At 46.5% G+C, this 23,327-nt stretch overlaps 1 protein-coding gene across 1 annotated transcript in view; it reads left to right on the top strand.

The window, feature by feature from the left end:
* The first annotated feature begins 4,377 nt into the window (after positions 1-4,377).
* The window catches only part of LOC129154098 (zinc finger protein ZFP2), a 29,741-nt gene continuing 10,791 nt past the window's right edge, over positions 4,378-23,327 (top strand). The window contains exons 1-2 of the mRNA XM_070548490.1: positions 4,378-4,629; positions 4,976-5,338. Coding sequence (XP_070404591.1) covers positions 4,458-4,629; positions 4,976-5,338 — 535 coding nt within the window. The 5' untranslated portion in view covers positions 4,378-4,457. The remainder of the gene's footprint in view (positions 4,630-4,975; positions 5,339-23,327) is intronic.

The following is a 23,327-nucleotide window of genomic DNA, read 5'->3' as shown; positions in this document are numbered from 1 at the left end:
CCAGCAAGTACTGCGTACCTGGAGGAGTTAAAAGACCAACTGCAGAGGGACAGTGTGTGTGCACGAGTGATGCAGCTGTGCACAGAAGGATGGCCCACACACAGCATCACAGAACCAACTCTGAAACGGTATTGGAGTGAACGGGCATTTGTCACGGTCCAAGATGGTCTTCTGCTAAAGGGACAAAGACTGGTCATACCTGCTGTTATGATAAATGATGTTCTGTCCAGGCTGCACAAGGGACATCAAGGCGTGGTAAAGTGCAGAGAGAGAGCATGCCAGTCTGTGTGGTGGCCAGGGTTGAGTCAGCAGCTGAACGAACTGGTTCTAAACTGCTGGACGTGCTGTCAGGAGAGGCAGAACCAGAGGGAGCCACTGATGACGACACGATACCCAGGTCGGCCATGGCAGAAGTGCGGAGCGGATCTGTTCATGTTGAAAGACAAAACCTACCTTTTAGTGGTGGACTATACATCGAGGTACGTAGAGATTGCTCTTTTGACACCATCTAGAGCGGATGATGTCAATCTTTGCACGCCACGGCATTTGTGAGACTTAAATCACCGATAACGGACCGCAGTTGTCAGGAGCGGACTTCGCTGAGTTTGCCAAAGTTTACGGATTTCTCCACATCACCAGCAGCCCGAGATACCCCCAAGGAAATGCCGAGGCTGAGCGAGCGGTGCAGACGGTCAAGAGACTCCTAAAGAAAGCGAAAGACCCCTACCTAGCCCTGCTGTCATATCGGGCGACTCCGCTTCAAAATGGCTACAGCCCCGCTCAACTTCTCATGGGGAGGAGAATTCATACAACTATGCCAATGCTTCCTGCTCTACTGGATCCTGACCGTCCAGATGAAAATGTTGTGGAGCTTAAGGAAAAGGAGAGGAAGAGGAAGGATGCACACAGCTATAATCTGCGGCATCGTGTGCACAATCTCAGCAGACTCACACCTGGGCAAGAAGTGTGGGTTACAGACAGCGATGGGCAGTAACACGTTAAAAGTAACGCGTTACAGTAATCCAATTACTTTTTTGAGTAACGGGTAAAGTAAGGGATTACAATGGCAAAAATGTAATTAAACTGCCGTTACTTCGGTTTAAGCAGGCTGCGTTACTACGTTGAGTAGAGCGCGTCTCCTGATGATGACGTCTAAACGCGTACGCCGTCCATGATAGAAAACAACTGATGAGAACAATGGAGCGTGACAGAGAGCATGCGCGTTCGGCGTTTGATGGTTGTAAGTATCGCCACTACTTTCAGTTTGATTCTGTAAAAAACGACAAAAATATTAGTGTCCGCTGCACACTCTACGTTGGAAGGAAACTTTTATCTGCAGCAAAAAACTCAACTTCCAACCTTAGCAAGCACCTAGCTAACCGGCATGGGAATGTGAAGCTCACCGAGAGCCCGACTGGCATCACAGCTGCAGCTGCTAACGTGGATTCTACATCAGACGGCCCTACTGCTAGTAAACAGGTGAAAATAGATATAAAACCCGCCGGGCTTGGTGCCGCCGAACTGAAAAAGCTTGTCGCTGGTTATGTAGTGGAGGAGATGTTACCGATTTCCACTGTGGATTATGAATCATTCCGACGCATCATAGAGAAAATTCCGACTAAAAGTGGTGTCAAACTACCCCAGAGAAAGTCATTCTCAGAATACCTTGAGCGAGAACAAGACATCATGAACTCCAATTTGAAGGCAACACTTGAAGAGGTAGACTTTGTTTCCACTACTGCTGACATTTGGACGGTGAATAACAAACGTTTCTTGGGTGTGACAGTTCACTGGATTAATTCCACTTTACAGCACAACAAGGCAACACTTGCATGTACAGTAAGAGGATTAAAGGCAGCCACACATTTGATGTGATTGGAGCAGAGATTGAAGAAATTCATTCCACATACGGGCTGCATGGCAAAGTTGTTGCCACAGTAACAGATAACGCATCCAACTTCGCCAAAGCATTCAGCGTGTATCAGTCCTGTGATTTGGAGTCTGAATCTGAAAAAGAGGATGATGAGGAGGAACCAACTTTTACAGATGTCATAAATGTTCTGTCAGCCCCATCTACTGAAGGTCAGTTTAGCCTGCCTCCACATTACAGGTGTGCATCACACACCATTAACCTGATATCAACAAGTGATGTTGAGAAACATCTAAACTCCAGTGCAGAAACCAAGAGTGTGTACAGGAGCAGCATGGCGAAGGGCTCTGCTCTTTGGACTAAAGCAAGTCGGTCGACATTAGCTGCTGAACAGGTGGAGGAAATCAGCTGCAGGAAGCTGATGGTACCCACATCCACAAGGTGGAATTCCCTGGATGAAGCTATTTCAAGAATCCTCACTATACCCTCAAATGAATTTAACCCTTTGATGCATGAATTATGAAATCTTCAACCATGATTTTTTTAACAATTTTTTTCATTCGTCTTTAGGTTTGAATGAAACAAATTTCAACAAATTTTTTTTGTAAAATTTAATAATTTACATATAATTTATTACATATCCACCTCAGTGGACAGCGTGCATTCTGAGCATGAAATATGTTGGCTTGGCTTACTGAAGTCCAAATGGATCCATCCATGAGACTGGTCAGCCAAGTGATTGGCTGCACCTGGCGGTAAGGCGTTTCCTGTTTCCTCAGAGCATTGTAAGTCACAAATATTCTGCCAAGACGGCAGAAACTGTAGTTCCGGCTCAAATACAGACAAACAGATCTGTGTAGAGGATCCACCAAAATCCACCCTCACACAAAGTGGAGCATGTGCCATCTGGGCAGCTTTCTGTCTCTTTATGCATGTAGCAGCTTTGGCCTCTCCAAAACATTTAAGGTCCACCATTTCCATCACGATGTGCTCTTGAAGAAAAACCTCCTTTACAGTTTCTCGGCAGTAATCTAGTGAGCGAAGGTGCTCACATAAACTGAAGCCTAGTCCGCTCCGCTGGGCCAGCAACTGGTATTGCTGACATTCCTCCAGCTCACATCTGATATCGTGAGACATCCCCCATGTTTTCCTCTGAACGTGAACTGGCACAGAAAACCCATGGCAAGTTCTCTGCACAGCAAATAACCCTGTAGTTTCATCTGCACAAACACACTGCAGGTGACTGGCCAGGCAAACATCTATTGACTGGTTGGAGTGCTTCCTCATCATGTGAGCCTTGTAGTTTTTGGTACGAAGAGTAAGGCCACAGTGAGGGCATGTCGTTTTCATGGACTTTCCATCAGCTGCAGTTTTGTTGAACACAGAGGGTAGAGCATATGAATGTTCTACCAAAGATTGAGAAAATGGTTCAGATACCGAAGACAAAACCTTGGGGGGGGAGACGGGGCTCCTCGAAGTGTACTGCTGGAGGAATACGGGTCTCCTCGGAGAGTTCAACGGGGAGCAGTCCTGACAATGGTGGCTGACTTGGCATTGAAGAATGCTGACAAGACAATAAATGCCTTGCCATATCCCCACACCGTATGATTGTAGTCTTACATACAGGGCAGTGAAAGCGTCCTGCTGTCCTACAAGGCAGCCTGCACCGGCATATCATTGTATCTGTAGGAGAAAACAAACAAACAAACAGATGTAATTTGAATGTAGTTGTATAGAATGCAATCAATTTATCTAACAATCAGATTGTACATGTTAAGAAAAACATCCAAGCCAACCTCAATAATGAAAGCAAAATGGTATGGATCACAAAAGTTATGTCAAGAAAAGTGGTGAAAAGTAAATAAAATATATTTTATAAAAACGCTGTTTTGTGGCAGACGAATGCACTGAACTGTACAATGTCAACAGCAACTTTTAAGTCAACAAAGATACTGCAGATGTGCTTAAAAAGTGCATATTTATAACTATAAAGTATATTTAATACAAACATACCATTGACATGCAAAGCATTTTTCATATGCACACTTAGATGCTCCTCAATCTTTGCCCTGACAGTAGGGCTGAGAGTGGGGCACTGTGTCCCTCAATATTAAACTCGTTCCTACGCCCTTGTTACATCCTCTCTAGTCTCTCTTCCCATCTAACACTTTATAAATAAACTGAACTGAACTAAGAACATCAGGAGGGATGAAATAATTTGTTCCTCCATAGAACTGATTGTTGAATTCCAGTAACAGATGGATCAGTTTTCTCTTTGTACCTAAAAACCTGCAGGTGTGTGATTCCAGCTAAATCTGCTCTGTTGATCGTTTCCCTCAGATCTTCAACAGTTTCTCTTTCCACTGTTATTAGTCTCATTCTGTCACCTTTTGACCTGAACCTGTGTTCCACACCTTCATCTCTTCCTTGTTGTTGCTGGTCCAACTCCAGTCCAGTAGGTGGCGCTAACGCGCCTTCACGCAGCCACATAACCGGAAGCTGTTATCAGAGCTAGCTTGTTGTTAGCCACCAGCGCTAGCTTGCTGTGCTGGTGTGTGAGGGGAACCTCTGAGGCTCTGCAGCAACAATGTCTTCAGCTCAGTCTCTGAGAGAGGTGATCAGAGAGCGGCTAACTGCTGCTGCTGCAGAAATCTTCTCCGAGTTTGAAAAAACCATCGTCCGCTACGAGGAAGAGATCGATCGTCAGCGCAGACTGCTGGAGATCAGCTGGAAACCACAGATCAACTTACACAGAATAGGTATGAAACAGCAGCGGGACTCATGTGGTTTTACTGAGGACACAATCTCAGGACAGTCTGCTTGGATCCGTTTGCTGTTCTGAAGCTTTTTGACACAACTGAGCTGAAATCAGTCTGCGGTAAACTTTGTTCCACTTTAGAGAAACAAATCAATAACACACACACACACGCACGCACGCACGCACGCACGCACACACACACACACACACACACACACACACACACACACAGGTTAAGAGTTCATTGTTTTCTAAAACATCTTCAGATGCATCAGATGGTTCAAGTGAAGTGTGCTTTCTTATTGTCACATGACTCAGCTTTTTGTTTGGTCTGCTTGTCTGTCCAGAACTCCCACTGCATTATGTCAGGACAGATGAGGAGGTTCTGACTGACCAGCAGCTCTGGAACCAGGAGAGGACCTCCAGTTTGGAGCAGGAACAAGCAGAACCTTTACAGGAGGGACCAGAACCTCCACAGATGAAAGTGGAGCAGGATGAGCCAGAACCTTTGCAGATTGTAAAACAAGAGGAGCTCTGCATCAGTCAGGATGAAGAGCAGTGTGTACTGAAGCAGGAGACGGTGACCTCCCTTGTGACTCCTGCTGGTGAGGAAAGAGACCACGATGAAGCAGAACCAGACAGACACCAACTCCTTTTGTCACTGTTTCCTGAAGCTGAGATCAGAGCTGCTGCTGCTCCGGGGTCAACAGGTGAGGGGGGGTGCTATGTTTGTTTTCCTTACTGTGATGTCACAATAAGGGACTTCTTGAAACTGCTCATTTTAGTTAAATATTTTAGGGCTGCCTTTTATGTGACGACTTTAGTCAAATAAAAGGCAAATGTGCAGCGAGGCTCCTAACTGGAGCAAACGGAAGAGCTCACATCACTCCTATTCTAACGTCTCTGCACTGGTTACCCGTTAACTTTAGAGTTAATTTTAGAATCCTGACTATATTTTAAGTTTGGATCTAACGCTGGTGCCGCAGTAAAAAAACAAAAAAACTGCATTCCACTATAATTGGTTATGGCTTGCTTCTTCAATGAATCATAATCATATTTCGATACATTGATTGTAATGTTTTGTAAGTGGTCACAATTATTAAGTAAACCAACCAAATTATAAGTAAAACACGTAATTATGGAAGTTTGACAGCCAAAACACGTATAGAAATAATAAATGTCTTCTTCATACATTCTCCTGCAATGCCCTGGTCCTGTAGAATGAGCCCTGGCATTTTTACTGTGATTGCCTGTTTTTCTGTAAAATCACAGAAAAAGAGAGATGCTCGGGTCGAGCAGGCTGCTTCATGCGCGTTCACGCTCAGGCATAGCCCGTAGCATTTGCTATCCGTAGCTTTAGCAGCAGAGAGAGAGGCAGTGCCACTTTGTCACTGTTCCTAACGCCTAGTGACAAAGCTAGCTACATTTCTGAGGACCCTTAGCTACTTTCTGTAGAACTTTCTTCAAGATATTTCCTGCAAATTAGCAACAAAATAGCCATTTTGCTCCGAACCGTTCTCTGAACGTTGTTTTAGCTGTCATCAAGGATATAAATGTTACAGATACAAAGGACGTCACTGGCGCTTTAGCTCACTTAGTAAGACATCAGACTCTCGTGCAGAAGACCTGGGTTCGATTCTGGATGTGAACTAGGGCTGCACAATATATAGAAAAATTTTCATCATCCCGGACACCCACTCATGCTCCCCATACACACCCTATTCACTCTGGTCCCGGTACTGCTGCACACTGGTAACCAGAGTTTGACCCTTTCTGCTGGGGTGCTGATGAGCAGGCTCCCCCGCCCAACGCTGAGCACAGCAACCCACCACCCCAGACCCCAACCAGACGGCCAGATCCCCCTCCTAGCCTCCAGCCCCAGGAAGCCTAGCAACAACAGAGGTGGCAAAGACCCCTAGTCTCCCTCCGCCTGCTCCAATATAGTGTTGTGTAATCATGAGGTGTATTCCATGGCTGTGGTGAGTGGGCAGTGCGGGCATTGTCCGGCCTATGCCCGCTGATGCCACCGCACCACCCCACTCACAACTTCAGCCATCAGTGTCTAAGTGCGGTTTAAAATTGGAAGTGGGCACTGGCACCCGGGAGGAGGCTGAAATATCCCCTTGCCAAATGCCGTTGAATGTGCTCACTCCCAAGGCCCTAAGTGTGTGTTTGTGTGGAATGTCGTCAGTAGAAGCTTATAAGGTGCAAATAAAATTGGGGGGCAGGTTGCCACAGGAATGCGGAAATGGGGTCCATACCCGCACTCCCTGACTTGCCCACCCCCCAAGGTCCTATGTGTATGTTTGTGCGATGATGTGAGGGAGCAGGAGGAGAGAGATATGCGGGGATGGGGAGGAATGGCGGGTTGGGCTTAGTCCTCCAGGGAGCCAGCTCCCCTACTGGCCCCAATAGGCACCTCTGTTGTCAAACTGCCACCCAGGGCATGGAGACCCCAGCCCATCCTGCCAGGGCCCAAAGCAGCAGCATTACAGAGCCTCACAGAATCCGAGGGCACCAACCCAGCCCCACCCCAGCTGAATATCTATGCCCGTTCCCACATTTGCACAACTTCCAGAATATATAAGACATGGGACATCCAGGTAAGGTTGGGTCCTCCCCCTCCTGGACCTCCCGCTCCCCTGTGATGGAACGGCAGAGGAGCCAAGGTCTACCTGAGGCCCCCGAACCCGGGCCAGGCACTGCTGCGTGTTCCTGCCTTCTTCCCGGCAGCATACATGTCAGGACCCGACCCCCAAGGCCCCGCCCAGATCCCCACACGGGGCCAGCCACCCCCAAACCCCGAGCCCCCAGGCCCCCACCCAGACCCGCCCAGGGGCATTGCAACCGCCAGGCAGTGACCCATGGCCGCCGCCAAGATCCCCAAGGGGCCCCACTCACAACCGCCAAAAGTCCACCCCCCGAGGCAACCCAAGTACCTCCAGAGGGGGGCAACGGTCCCCCAGTCCCAGACACCCCCAGTGAACCCACCCCCAGGGAACATCCGGATACTCCAAACTCAGACCCCCCCCCCCCCCACACACACACACACACACCATCCCGCAGGACAACATCAACGGCCCCCCATCATCGCTATGTGATGGAACTGATCAAAGGAGCCCAGAGAGATCCATCTGAAGTGGAAGCAGAGGCTATATCAAGTGCAATATGATCTAACAAAAGATTTCTATACTGGTTAATGCAGAGAGTTTCTCTATTTTTCCAATTCAAGAGGATAGTTTTCTTAGCAATGCATATGGCAGTCAGAATCACGTGAACCAAAGATGTTTCAATCGGGACATCGTCCAGGTTTCCCAGTAAACAAAGAGAGGGGGAAGTTGGGATATGACATTTCAGACATTTTGACAGATCCTCACATACTCTACCCCAAAATTCCTGGACAGGTGGGCAGGACCACAGTGCATGAATGTAATTGTCAGGAATGTTGTTTGTGCAGTGTGTACAGGTGTCAGACGACACAAACCCCATCTTGAACATCCAATGACCTGTATAGTGTACTCTGTGTAGAATTTTGTACTGAATTAATTGTAAATTGGGGTGTCTGATCATTTTAAAAGTTTTTAAACAAGTTTGGGACCAGAAGTCCTGGTCAAAGCTAACTGATAGATCCACCTCCCATTTTTCAATAGGAATTGCAATTTTATCGTCTATTTTGGACAGTGTCTTATATACTTTAGACAGTAGTTTGGGGGGTTTGAGATTATAAAAGTCTAATACCCTTGGTGGTGTTTGTAATTCTATTTTATTGAGCTTAAATTTTTGTTTGACTACAGATTTAATTTGGTGGTATTCTAAAAAGCTATTCTTATCCCTTCCAAATTGGGAGACTATTTGATTAAATGGGATGAAGTCCAATCCTTCGTATATGTGTTCCAGGTATAGGATTCCTTTATTTTTCCAGTCCGGAAGGTTCATCATTTTGTTGTTTTGCAGAATGTCAGGATTATTCCAGATAGGTGTGCGTCTGCATGGTACTAGTGAAGACTCTGTCATTTTAAGATACTCCCACCATGCTGTCAGAGAGGTGCTGATACTAATACTTTTGAAGCTTTCATATTTTCTTATGCTTGAGCTAATAAATGGTAAGTCTGAAAGCTCTATCGTATTGCAAAGTGTCTGTTCTATATCTAACCAGGACTCATCTAATGGGTTATCTTGCAACCATCTTGGTATATATTGCAGCCTGTTGGCTAAGAAATAATAATAAAAGTTGGGTAAATCCAGTCCTCCTCTGTCTTTGGTCTTCTGAAGCGTTTTTAGGCTAATTCGTGGAGGTTTATCCTGCCAAAGGAATTTAGTAATTGAGGAGTCCAGAGATTTAAACCAGTCAGCTGGTGGTTTGTTTGGGATCATCGAGGATAAGTAATTTATTCTGGGTAAGACCATCATTTTAATTGTAGCAACCCTCCCCATGAGTGATATTGGTAAGGATTTCCATCTTGAAGGATCATCTTCCACTTTCCTTAAAAGTGGGATGTAGTTTAGTTTGGTTAGATCTGCTAACTTGGGAGAGATATTAATTCCCAGGTATGTGATATTCCCTGACTCCAATTGTGTATTAAGCAAATTGACAAATAAGAAATTAATTGGTAGAACTGTGGATTTTAACCAGTTTATAGAGCAATCTGAAACTCTGGAAAAAGAGTTTATCAGTTCTGTTGCTTGGGAGAGAGATGATTGAGAATTCTGGAGAAAGAGTAAAACATCATCTGCATAAAGACTGATCTTATGTTCTATTTGTTTACACTTTATCCCTTTAATATCTGTTGTTTGCCTAATTGCTGCTGCTAGTGGTTCGATAAAGATAGCAAATAGTGAGGGGGAGAGTGGGCATCCCTGCCTGGTCCCCCTCTGAAGACAGAAGCTAGCTGATATTTGGTCGTTCGTCCTGACACGTGCTGTTGGTGAACTGTATAATGTTTGTAGCCAGTTTATGAAGAAGTTCCCAAAACCAAATTTATGTAAAGTTGCAAATAAGAACTTCCAGTTAACTCTATCAAAAGCTTTTTCTGCATCTAGAGATAATATACTAGTTTCTATGTTTCTACTGTAAGATAAATCTATCAAATTAAGTAATCAACGTGAGTTTGTGGATGACTGTCTACCTTTAATGAAACCAGTTTGGTCAGGGTGTATTATGAAGGGGGTTACCTTCTCAAATTTTTTGGCCAGGGCTTTACAAATTATTTTGAGATCAACATTAATAAGCGAAATTGGGCGATAGCTGGTTGGAAATGCTGGGTCTTTGCCTGGTTTTAACAAGAGACTAATATTGGCTGAATTCATGTTTGGCTGTAATCTGCCGCTCTCTTCGATTTCCCTCACCGTGCAGGGGTGGTCGCCCCTAGGCCGGCTAGGGGGTGGGAGGCTGCGGACGGGCCTGTGGGCTTGCCGCTGATATCTCCCGGGACTCTGCCGGCTGCTGGGCGTGGCCCCCCGGGGCGATCCTCTGTGCCTCTCGAGCGGGGCGGGGGCCTTTCTGGTTGCAGTCTCCTTGGGGTTCCTGTGTTCTGGGGCAGCGCCTGGATCTCTGAGACTTGGAGCTCCCCCCGTCTCCTGCGCATCTTTGGGGGACGGATCTGTGGTCCCTCACACTCTCTGTTGGACGCTCCTATAGAGAAACCTTAAATAAACAAGCGCGTGTACACACACAGGTGCTCACATGGTGCTCTCAAAAGTATGGGCTTGGGCACGTTAAACACAGGTCTTAAGACTATGGTGGGCACTTAATGCACTGTGATTTATTATCGTGATTCTTCAGTTAAGCAATGTTGATTATATATTTTTTCATCAAGTTGACTAGGGCTGAAACGATTCCTCGAATACCTCGAATAATTCGAGTACAAAAAATCCTCGAGTCAAATTCTCTGCCTCGAGGATTCGTTTAATTCATATTTAATTAATTCATGGCTTTGCAATCGCCCGGGGTCATGTTTCACCCGGACCGAAATAAGTGACGCACATGCCCACTGGGCTGAATGCACACGCGAGTAGCGAACGTAACTTAACTTTCTCTTAAGCCATGGCGGACAACGTAGACCCCGGTGGAGTTCTAAAAAGACACAAAATGTCAAAGGTGTGGGACCATTTTTCACGTCGTAAGGTGAAAAACGTAGTCCAGTGTAAATACTGTAAAATGGATTTAGCCTACCACAACACCACATCCTCCGTGCTGCAGCACCTGTAAATGTCACTTCTGCAAGCGGACTCAGAGCCTCTACAAGATAATGCTTTTTAGCCTGTATTTCTATATATTCTGCAGATGCTGTGCGACTTTTTCGTTTGTAGCACTCAGTTTTAGCTCACACCGTACGTCTGCTAGCAACACGTCGGACTTAAAATGTGCTAAAAAATAGTTTTACACAACACGTCGGACTTTTTATTGTGTTATTGATGTCCGTTGTCCCTCGGGATTGCTGCAGGAGGACACGGGTATTTATGAGTGGCGGAGGAAAACGAAAGAAAGTAAATAAATGTTTTGTGATCAGTATAATTTGACAAAACCACGGCAAACATGCTTTCTCGACAATCCTTGTTATTGTGTGAGAAAAAAGTGTAGAAATTAAAACGGACGTGTGTTAATAGGGAAACAGCTGGCGAGCTGTTTGCGCATGCGCCGTGAGCGGTTCTGGTTCTGTTTGGGCCGCAGCCGCTCGCAGCGCTACTTCAACAGTTATCCTCTGGCTTGCAGGTTAGCAGATTCTCGCACGAGGGGAAAGTCGGCTCAGGTTGTTTACTTATTTTTTGCACAGGCATTTGTTTACTGTGAAGTAAAGTTGAAGTGCTGAAGTTTTGAAAACTAATTTTGAATAAAACTTGAAGAATAACTGGCAATTGCTTGCTCATTTTAAGAGGTCTTTCATAATTATAACATGCTATTTGATATAATGGTTTACAAACACAAAAGGGTAATTTATTAGAGTACTCGATTAATCGAAAAAAAGATTCGATAGAGTACTCGATTACAAAAATATTCGATAGCTGCAGCCCTAAAGTTGACACAGTGATAGCTAGATCTTGTTGTATTGTTGTTGTGTCTCTTTTTTTTTGTCCTTTTGCTTTTTTTTGTCTTTTTCTGCAGGTCTAGAAGCAGACTCTTGTTCATTGTTTATTTTTGTGGAACCCCCTCTCTCCCCACCTTTTCTTTTCCTTTCTCTTTCACCTCTGTCTCTGTGTCTGGTCAGAATTACAAAGCATTCAACAACAATAACAATAAAGTTTTAAGTATCAGGCGTGACATTAAAAGCAAACAAACGCTTTGATGCTCCACCTGAGAGTAAATCTGTAAGGCTTGTCACCAGCATTCAGACATCAATTCTGCTTGCTTCACAGCCAGACAGGACACGGTAAAATAAAAAAAAATAAAAAAAATAAAATAAAAAAGAAGCGAGCAAATCCTCATTGACTCCCATGTTAAAAATACCAATGTCACAGCAGAAATAAACATGTTTACAGCCTGGTACCAGAACATGTTTTTGGTTTAAATTATCTAGTTTACACTCATGACAACTCTGAGGGGGGTGAATTTTTTTCTCACTCTTCTGTTTAAGTGTATTAAAAGCCTAAAATTCTGTATAATTAATGAGCATCAGACCCACGTGACCACAGAGCTAGCTCCGTGGAAAGGCCTCAGTAGAGCCTCGGCCTCGCCTGAAAACTGTTCCGGCATTTTGAGTCTCTGTGTTTGTGTATTCTTTTTTGGATATTTTTTGTGCAATTGTTGGACAAAATAACTTGCTGTGGCATTAATTGCACTAATAGAGCGTCCAAGGAGCCTCCACTTCATTTTTTTCGGTAAGTAAAATTATATTTATGTATTTTAGGTCACTGGCGAGCTGAGCTTAGATTTTAACATTTACTGTTTAACCATGAAATTTAAATGTAATAGGGTAAAACCCAGTGCATTTAACATAATGCTGCACTTTAGAAAATGGGTTGAAATATAACATGTTGGTGGAGCTGAGTTCCAACTATCGGCTTGTGGAGCTCTTCTCCCCTCCCCGCAGCTCGGCGCATCTCTGTCTGATCGCTTCTTCTGTCTGCTGCGCGGGCTGCTGGCTTGTGAAGCTCTGGGTGGAAACCGATGTTTTCCACCCATTCTCCCCTCTCCGCAACTCGGTAAATCTCTGTCTGATCGCGGATTCTGACTGCTGCGCAGGCTGCCGGCTTGTGGAGCTCTGGGATGGAAACCTTTCTGCCCGGTTCTCCCCAGCAGCAGCTCTGCGCATCTCAGATCGCAGCGGTGCTTGTCTGCTGTGCGGCTGCCGGCTTGTGGAGCTCTCTGAGACCTCTGTGTTCCCCCCGGTTTTACCCAGCGGTCAGCCCGGCGTATCTCTGACTCAGAAGCTCTGGTGTTGTGCACAGTTAACTCCGGTTGTAGCTAGGTTGCTACCTCTGTTAGCTTAGCTCCCACCTCCGCATTAACTTTGGGTTAGCTTCAGGTTAGCTTGTAGCTTGTTCGACCGGGTGTCGTCAGTTGATCCCAGCCTTGCGGCCCCACCCTCAGCTCCACATCTCTTCCCTTTTGTGGAATTGTCTGGGCTGGACGGAACCTGTGACACGGTCAAAATGGCGGTGGTGGCCACCTCCCATTTTAGCACAAAAACTTCTTATTGGAGGCTATGGAAACCCATTGTCCAATATTTATATGTCGATGGTTTTAACAGAAATCCAGTTTAAAAGATCTCAACTGTTCATGTGTTTCATGCTGTGCTGATACATGTGTCAAGAGAGCCAAAGTTTTGGATACTTTTTGCACATATTCTGATAGACAATCACAGTTGTTGGAAGCCGGTTTGATATGTGTTTTAGTGTCTAGATTTCCTTAATAAATAATTTGTCCATCCATCCATCCACGCATTTTCTTCTACTTATCCGGAGACGGGTCGCAGGGGCAGCAGCCTAAAGCCTGGGTAACTTCTCCGTCAGCTCCGCAAGGGACAGACACGCATGGATTGACGGAAGCGTTTTGCTCTTTTACTTCTCCGTCTCCTGGAGAGTGTTGCAAAGCAGTTGCCCGGCAGGACAACAGAGGGCGTAGCTCTGTTCTGTGGTATCCTGTCATGTATCGGTCCAAGATAGTGTGTTTATATTGTGTTTTTTGTGTATATAAGAGACTTTTAACACAGACATATTTGTCTCTCATTCTCCCACCGCTTCATGCGCTCCCCACCTCTAAACCCACGTTTCCTGTCATTTCCGTCCACAAATAAAACGCTTGCTGCGCATCTTTTCACTCCTCCAGTCACGGGAGGATGAAACGTTCATATTTTTAGAGTTTTTTCGCGAGGTATTCTTCAAGCTTCTCCGTGTCTGCCGCTAGTTATCCTCGGCTCTCTTTGCAATGGCGGCACTGTAAACAACAGCGGCGTCCTGACCAATCACAAGCTTGCGTAATCCGTCTCATTCGACGGATGTTTAAAAAAGTGGGCTCGACTCCGTACGTACTTGCGTGCCCTACGCAAGGATGGATAATGGCGTTGCGTGTCTCCGCACTGACGCAGACGGAGAAGCATAAATCAGCCTTAAGTTCGAGAGGCCCAGACTTCCCTCTCCCCAGCCACTTGGGCCAGCTTTTTCAGAGAAGTCCCAAGGAGTTCCCTGGCCATGTGAGTGAGGTAGTCCCTCCAATGTGTCCTGGGTCTCCCTTTAGGCCTGGTTTAGAGTACCTGGCCCATAGGGTTACTGGGGTCCCACCCTGGGGCCAGGCCTGGGGTTGGGGCCCATGAGCGAGTGCCTGGTGGCCGAACTTTGGCCCATGGGGTCCGGCCAGGCCCAGTCCAAACCGGATACATGGACTCATCCACCTGTGAACCCACCACCCACAGGAGGAACACAAAAGGTCCGGTGCAATGTGGATCGGGCAGCAGACCAAGGCGGGAGCTTTGGTGGTCCGATCACCGGACACAAAAACTGGCTATTGGGACATGGAACGTTGCCTCTTTGGCAGGGAAAGAGCTGGAGCTTTTAGAAGAGGTTGAGCGGTACCGGCTAGATATAGTTGAGCTCACTTCCACACAAAGCATTGGCTCTGGAATCTAAGTCCTTGAGAGGGGTTGGACTCTTATGCTGGAGTTGCTCAGGATGAGAGGCAGCGTGCTAGGGTGGGTTTTCTGTTAGCCCCAAAACTCTGCTTGTATGATGGGGTTTTCTGCAGGAGACGAAAGGGTAGCTTCCCTGCACCTTCGGGTCGGGAAACGGGTCCTGACTGTTGTTTGTGCTTATGCACCAAATAGCAGTTCAGAGAACCCACCCGTTTTGGAGTCCCTGGGATGATTACTAGATGGTGCTCCGACTGGGGACTCCATAGTCCTGCTGGAGGACTTCAGTGCTCACGTTGGCAATGATGGCCTGACCTGGAATGGCATGATTGAGAGGAACGGCCTGCCCAATCTGAACTTGAGTGGTGTTTTGTAATTGGACTTCTGTGCAAGTCGCAGTTTGGTCATAACAAACACCATGTTTAAACATAAGGATGCCCATCAGTGTATCTTTTTATCTTTTTTTAAAAAGGGGGGACCAGAGGGTGTGCTCCAAATATAGGGGAATCACACTTCTCAGCCCCACGGGAAAGGTCTACTCCAAGGTACTGGAGGGGAGGGTCCAGTCAAAAGTTGAATCTCAGATAGAGGAGGAGCAATGTGGTTTTCATCCTGGCTGTAGAACTGTGGACTAACTCTTTACCCTTGCTAGGGTCATGGAGGGGTCATGGGAGTTTGCCCAACCAATCCACATGTGTTTTGTGAATTTGGAGAAGGCTTATGACCGTGTCCACTGAGGCACCCTGTGAAGGACACTCCAGGAGTATGGGGTGGATGGTCTTTTGATGAGGGCCATTCAGTTCCTCTACCAGAGGAGTGAGTTTGGACCGCATTGCAGGCAGGAAGTCGGACCTGTTCCCAGTGAAGGTTGGACTCCGCCAAGGCTGCCCTTTTTCACTGGTCCTGTTCATAACGTTTATGGACAGGATTTCTAGGCGCAGCCTTGGTGTTGACAATGTGGAGTTCGGTGGCAGGAGAATCTCGTCTCTACTTTATGCGGATGATGTGGTCCTCCTAGCTTTGTCGCGAGCGTGTCCTATTTGTTGGTTCCGTTAGAACCTGGTTCCGTTAGAACCTAAGACTGTGCTGCTTTCTCAGGGTTTGTGGGGTGTCGGTGAGTTTTATTGTATTAGACCCTGGTTTGGACTCCCCAATTAGAATCAGTTTCCTATTTTAAGGTGAGAATGAAATGCCGTACTCGTTCTTTTGTGATAGCACACTTCCCTTTTGATTTCTCCTGTTATTTAATTGTTTTAAATACTGAGGCGGAAGTTCAGATGAAGGCCGTCCTTACTGACAATTCTTTGGGTCATATTAGGATTAATTTGCGCCTCTGTCAGCTTTGTGGGCTGTGGTAACTAGAAAATGATTCTTGTTAGTTGATCAGACTAACATAGATTTATCAATTAATCTAATTAATCCAACCTTCCCACGCTGGCAGAGACTTTTTCACACTTGCAAACAGAGCCTATTTTAACCTACTAATGTTTTGGCTTATCAATCCTTAGGATGTCTCGTTACCCACGGGAGAGGAGAAGACTAGCTTCTTCACTTAAGGTTTCTTTTTTTAATCTGTCACAAACTGTAAAGCAAATCCTGAAAATTCAGGAACCTGTAATTAAAATATGCTTACCTCTCCTTATTGTTTTGGATCGGGGCTCCCTCTCAAACCTTTAAAAAGGACCTTTAAGAATCAGGAATGTGGATTCTTTTTTCAAAAAGTTTATTACAAGATTAAAAAATACAAAAAAAAAGTAGATATAAGACTGATCAGTTCCCCCAAGGAGAGTGCTAATCCTAAAATTAACTAAGAATAATTAGTTGCCTTGCGCCAACTCTAAGTCTTCGTAACACATGCACTACTTCTTCAAGTCTCAACTAACACACACACACACACACTTTTTTCTCTCTCTCTGCTGCCCTTTATATACTCATCATGGGACAGCCTAGACAAAGTAAAAGTTTTCCAGTTACACATATATCATTATCACATGACAGCAAGACAATGTCATTGTTTGTCAATTTCATATCTTCAGCTTAACACAAGGCATATGGTGTCATCGCTGCTACTGATCTTCAGCTCCTCCCGAAGTCCAGGACTCTCCATGAAGGCCTGTCTTCTCCTGATATGCTCTTTTCAGTCTGCCTCCCTTTGTCCCACCTCTCCTGCTGATGGCTGGGTCAGACACTTCTTCACCTTCTGCCCAATTTTACTCGCAGAAGCAAGTTCTGATCCGTTATCTCTGCGTCCCTTCTGTGGACCTCATTTCTTGCCACAGTGTTTGACCTGCAGGAACTTGCAACAGCTTCATCATGCTCTGACCTACAGCTCTTGCTGGGGAGGTTCCCAGCTGAGTGTGAAACGGCTGGGATGAGGATCAGCACCTCAAAGTTTGAGACCATGATTTTCGACCGGAAAAGGGCGGCTTGCCAACTCCAGGTCGGGAGAGAGGTCCTGCCTCAAGTGGAGGAGTTCAAGTGTCTCAGAGTCTTGTTCACAAGTGAGTGAGGAAAGGAGGGAGCGGGAGATCGACAGGCGGATTGGGGCTGCGTCTGCATCACTGCAGACACAGAACCGGTCTGTTGTAGTGAAGAAGGAGCTGAGCCAGAATCTGTAAACAGTGTAAGGTAAATTGTATTGTCTGCAGAAACACAACTCGGCACAAAAATGATGATGTTACTAGACATTTTGCTCAGTTTTATGACTTTTTGTCAGACTCTGAATCAGGAAATGGCTGCAGGCAGTGAAGCAAAGGCAAAACTCTGGAGAAACCAGTTACTCCGTCCAATCAGCATCCAGAATCACGATGTTGGCCCAACTCTGCCTTGCCAGGTACCTCAATGGAGCATGGACTAAAAATGGGGGATAAAGTACAAGAAAAATACCGAAACATGCCTGTGGAAACTAGTCGGGCTGATCTGCCCCAGTCTGAGTTACTCTTGACTCTCTGGGAGCTGGTGGGATTTCAGGTCACGTTGTACAGGGTAGCATGAATTAAGGTTTGTGAGGATGAAGCAGCAGTTGAGAGTTTTTTTTTCCTCTATATTGCTTCATTGCCTGATTATAAGACACTGTGAGCAGTCTTCAAATAATTGACTACATTTGTAACAGGGCTGCACAATATATCGAAAAATTATCGTCATCGCGATAACAGGACGTGCGATAGGCCCATCGCAAAGCACGTCAAAAACGGCGATAAATGTTTGGTTCAAACATTTCCATCTGTGTCATACATCAACTTTTTGTAAACCAGCTCTGTTTTTTACGCGGAAGTATTATTTGACTAATCAAATGCAGCCCTTCTGATATGCGGCCAATCAGATGGGTCCGTTCACGTAATACGCCCGCCCCCTACGTAGACCCTTAGGATAGGTGGAACCCAACACCCGAACTGAGTTAGCGGTACCGTTCCCTTGTTCGTCATGCTGGCTTAGATTAACGAACGCACTTTGTGCTGAGGTTTCTGGAATCAGCGCTGCTTTCAAACGTGAACGTGGGTCCGCTCGGTGTTGTTAATCATTTTTACCGGGCTGAAAAGGAGGCATCCTGACCAGATGCCCAAACCACCTCAACTGACTCCTTTCGATCCGGAGGAGCAGCGGTTCTACTCCGAGTCCCTCCCGAATGTCCGAGCTCCTCACCCTATCTCTAAGGCTGAGCCCGGCCACCCTACGGAGGAAACTCATTTCGGCTGCTTGTATCCGCGATCTCGTTCTTTTGGTCATTACCCAAAGCTCATGACCATAGGTGAGGATTGGGACGTAGATCAACCGGTAAATCGAGAGCCTGGCTTTCTGGCTCAGATCCCTCTTCACCACGACAGATCGGTTCAGCGTTTGCATCACTGCAGACTGTAATGGAATTGAATTACAATTTAATTGATGACCATAGACATTAAAGATTTATATCTAGTATGAATCCCATCTAATGGACACTGGGTTATTTAAATCAGAAGATTGCATCTTTTTATTAATTAAATAAACACTTTGCATGAACTGAGAGACAAGAGAAGAGAGAGAGACTTTCAAACGTTTAAGAAAATTTATTACTTTATGATTTTTTAAGCAATTTAACAAGACTAACTCTCTAATGATGGATGTTTGTTGGAATGAAGTGTGTGTGTGCGAGAGAGAGAGAGAGAGAGAGAGAGAGAGAGAGAGAGAGAGAGAGAGAGAGAGAGAGAGAGAGAGAGAGAGAGAGAGAGAGAGAGAGAGAGAGAGAGAGAGAGAGAGAGAGAGAGAGAGAGAGAGAGAGAGAGAGAGAGAGAGAGAGAGAGAGAGAGAGAGAGAGAGAGAGAGAGAGAGAGAGAGAGAGAAAAAAAAAACAATGTCAAGTTCAGAACCTCTGTGTCCGGAGAAGCGAGAGAGAGAGAGAAAACAATGTCAAGTTCAGAACCTCTGTGTCCGGAGAAGCAAGTCTGAGTGGGATATGATGTTTTGCTCCTAACTGATCAAGTTTGAACCGTGGTCATAAACACATGAGATGCCAGTTTGTCGCATCCACATACCCTTCAGTGAGACCTCCACGGTGGATCCAGAATGCCCAGGTCCTGCAGGACCTTCCTTCCGGTACCGGAGCCGATGGCACAGCGTCACAGAATGACAGACTAGTCCTTGGATTGTCTGCAGGTAAACAGCGACAGGTGTTTCACAGCGTCAAAAAGGGGACCCTCCTTGGGTCAGCGAGTTCCGCTTTTATTCTGAAGGAACCGTTGTTGATTGATAACGACAGGTATTCCCTGTTCTTAGCTTAAAAAGAAAAGTATAGATGGCCTTTCCATACTTCACTTAGCATGCGGTGAACTTCAGGGGATCTTGAGATCATGTTGAATACTGACTTATAATGGTCAGGGGTGGACCGTTAAAGCGCCCGAGCGCCAATGGCGCTAAATTTTCTCGCCGGGCGGTAAATACGTGACGACTTACCGCCCGGGTGGCGCCCAAGCTTTGTCATTTACACACCGGCTTTCACCTATATCATGGCCCCGCCCTGTAGGAAGCTGCCGTTTTCGTTTCGCGCGCGTGAACCTGCGCGCCTCTAGCCACGTACTGCACTTGTACGATTCGTGCACGTACAGCACGTACTGAAGACGGGAGGCGCGGAGAATGGCTGTATTTGAGTTGAGTAGCGGCTCGCCTGGAAAACAGACGGAAGCAGCAGGGGGAGTGGCTGAAAGCCGGCGTTTAACGCCGGGGACACACCGGCCGCGGAAGCGCCCGAAGCGTATCGCTCACGAAGTCCGGCCGCTGATCGCCGCTCCTCAGTTCAGATCAGACGCGCCCCATTCGAGGCGCGCCTCGGCTCTGCTGTAGTTTTTCTTTTAATTACTTGGTGTCCTCAATTTCCTCAGCTCTTTTCCTCTACGTGTGTGTGTGTGTGTGTGTGTGTGTGTGTGTGTGTGTGTGTGTGTGTGTGTGTGTGTGTGTGTGTGTGTGTGTGTGTGAGAGAGAGAGAGAGAGAGAGAGAGAGAGAGAGAGAGAGAGAGAGAGAGAATGGTGTGAACCAGTTGTTTCTGCCAGTTAAATCTCTTGGATTTCCCTGCATGATGGATGAAGATATTGCGTTAGCATTCACACTTGTTCAATTTTCAATTTTAATTCTGGTGCCTGTTAGCAGCTGAAACACATCCTCACGTGCTTGTGGATATCATATATTCTATATGAAAACATGACTGTAATAATAAGTAAAGGTTAGCAGCTGTAGGTTTAGTGTGCTCATAGTAAACGTGACAAAAGAACACAAAACACATTTCTCCTTATGGCCTAAATTGTTGTCATCATCAACATAACATGATTTACAGAATACATGTGACCAACTAACATTTCATGTTTTACCACCGGATGTTTAGATCAAAATATGAACCAATCAGATCTTAGATCAGGTGAGAGCCAGGCGTTTCCCATCATCCTCTAGGTTTTGCAGCCAAGGGAGAGCAACTGCAGCACCTTACTCCAAAATCTGCGGCCGCCTTGATCTCACGAGGTTATCGTTGCCTACGTATGCATGACGTCAGAGCAAGTCGGCGTCAATTCGGACATAAATCTAACCGGCATGCACTGCTCGCCGATCACCGCTGGTCTAATCTGCGCAGAAATGGCTCATCTTGAACACAGCCAATGGCTCGAATACAGCAAAGCGGCGTTGGTGATGTACTGCATTGTATGCCGGAAGTATGCGACAACAAAATCGTGTTTTGTTGAGGGAACAAACAAATTCAAACTTGAATACGTTATTATGTTTGTGAATGTGTACAAAATAAATGTTTATTACATTTAAAACGGTTCAGTTGTTATTTTGACTCGTTTTGGCAGCTGACCAGTGGGGCCGGTAGATTCTTGGTGGGGCCGGTAAATATTCAGAGTTACCGGCCCGGCTGGCCGGTTGGTTTTGAAGTTAATGTCCACCCCTGATGGTGTTGGAATTGTTTTATTAATCCGGATGTTTTTGATTCTGGACGAATCAAAGCTGACAGATTAAATAAACACCACAGAGACTCGCCACGCTTCAGACGGGGAAGATTCTGATTGGATCAGCAACAGCAATGTGTCATGTGATTATTTACCTTAGTGTATCAGCGTGTCTAGTGACTAGAATAAGTCATTTACTTATTAAAACATATTAATCATAATATTGTGATTTCACAAATCGGTCACATTGTATTATTGACTAACAGTTGTTTTGATTAGCTTTATTGAAAATAGTTCTTTGGCTTTTAATAAAAGAAAATAAAGGAGTCTTCTTCTTCTGTCTTCATTGCTGGAATGTTAACAGTTTAGAAGCGAATGCATGACCTTGAGGCTGTTTCATGCACTCTGGCACTGTGCCAAAGGGGAACAGTGGTTAGAGGATAATAACCCTGAGAAATGGCTCCTTCATCACGTTACAAGACGCTGAACCAATCCGCCTGTCAATCTCCCGATCCGGAGTTGGCAAGCCACCCGTTTCCGGTCGAGAACCATGGTCTCAGATTTAGAGGTGCTGAGCCTCATCCCAGCCCCTTCACACTCGGCTGCAAACCTACCCAGCAAGAGCTGAAGGTCAGAGCTGGATGAAGCTAGGAGGACCACATCATCCGCAAAAAGCAGAGACGAGATTCTCCTGCCACCAAACTCGACACACTCCACACCACGGCTGTGCCTAGAAATTCTGTCCATAAAGGTAATGAACAGAACCGGTGACAAAGGGCAGCCCTGGCGGAGTCCAACCCTCACCGGGAACAGGTCCCACTTCCTACCGCCTATGCGGACCAAACTCACGCTCCTCTGGTAAAGGGACTGAATGGCCCTTAACAGAAAGCCACCCACCCCATACTCCTGGAGCGTCCCCCACAGGGTGCCCCTGGGGACACGGTCATAAGCCTTCTCCAAATCCACAAAACAGATGTGGATTGGTTGGGCAAACTCCCATGCCCCCTCCATCACCCTTGCAAGGGTATAGAGCTGTTCCACAGTTTCACGACCAGGACGAGAGCCACATTGCTCCTTCTCAATCTAAGATTCAACTATCGATCGGACCCTCCTCTCCAGTACCTTGGAGTAGACCTTTCCTGGGAGGCTGAGGAGTGTGATCCCCCTATATTTGGAACACACCCTCAGGTCACCCTTCTTAAAGATGGGGACCACCACCCCGGTCTGCCAATCCACAGAAACTGCCCCCGATGACCATGCAATGTTGCAGACACGTGTCAACCACGACAGCCCTACAACATCCATAGCCTTGAGAGACCCAGGACGAATCTCATCTGCCCCAGGGGCTCCGCCACTGTGTAGTTGACTACCTCAGCAACTTCTACCCTCGAGATTGGGCAGTCCATCCCCAGGTCTCCCAGCTCTGTTTCCTCCTCGGAATGTGCATAGGTGGGATTGAGGAGCTCCTCAAAGTATTCCTTCCACTGTCCGACTATAGCCCCAGTTGACGTCAGCAGCTCCCCATCCCCACTGTAAACAGTGTGAGCAAGTTGCTGCCTTCCGGTCCTGTGGCGCCGGACAGTTTGCCAGAACCTCTTTGGAGCCGATCGATAGTCTTTCTCCATGGCCTAACCAAACTCCTCCCATGCCTGAGATTTTGCCTCGGCAACTGCCACTGCTGCACCCTGCTTGACTATCCGGTACCTGTCTGCTGCCTCCGGAGACCCACAGACCAGCCACGCCCTGTAGGCCTCCTTCTTCAGCCTGACGGCTACCCGAAACTCTGGTGTCTACCAGCGGGTATGGGGGTTGCCACCACGACTGGCACCGGTCACATTGTGACCACAGCTAGCAACAGCCGCCTCAACAATCGCAGAGTGGAACAAGGCCCACTTGGATTCAATGTCCCCCACTGCTCTCGGGACGCGGTCAAAGCTCTGCCAGAGGTGGGAGTTGAAGACCCATCTTGACAGGTTCTTCTGCCAGGCGTTCCCAGCAGACCCTCTCTATGCATTTGGGTCTGCCAGGTCTACGCGGCATCTTCCCCTGCCATCTGATCCGACTCACCACCAGGTGGTTATCAGTTGACAGCTCTGCTCCTCTCTTCACTCAGGTGTCAAAAACATATGGCCGCAGGTCAGAGAATACGACTACAACGTTTGTCATCGACCTGCGACCTAGGCTGCCCTGGTACCAAGTGTACCGATGGGCATCCTTATGTTCGAACATG

This window comes from Nothobranchius furzeri, chromosome 2 (genome assembly GCF_043380555.1).
Source record: "Nothobranchius furzeri strain GRZ-AD chromosome 2, NfurGRZ-RIMD1, whole genome shotgun sequence".
Taxonomy (NCBI): Eukaryota; Metazoa; Chordata; class Actinopteri; order Cyprinodontiformes; family Nothobranchiidae; genus Nothobranchius; species Nothobranchius furzeri.
This window is presented reverse-complemented; position numbering and strand designations above follow the sequence as displayed.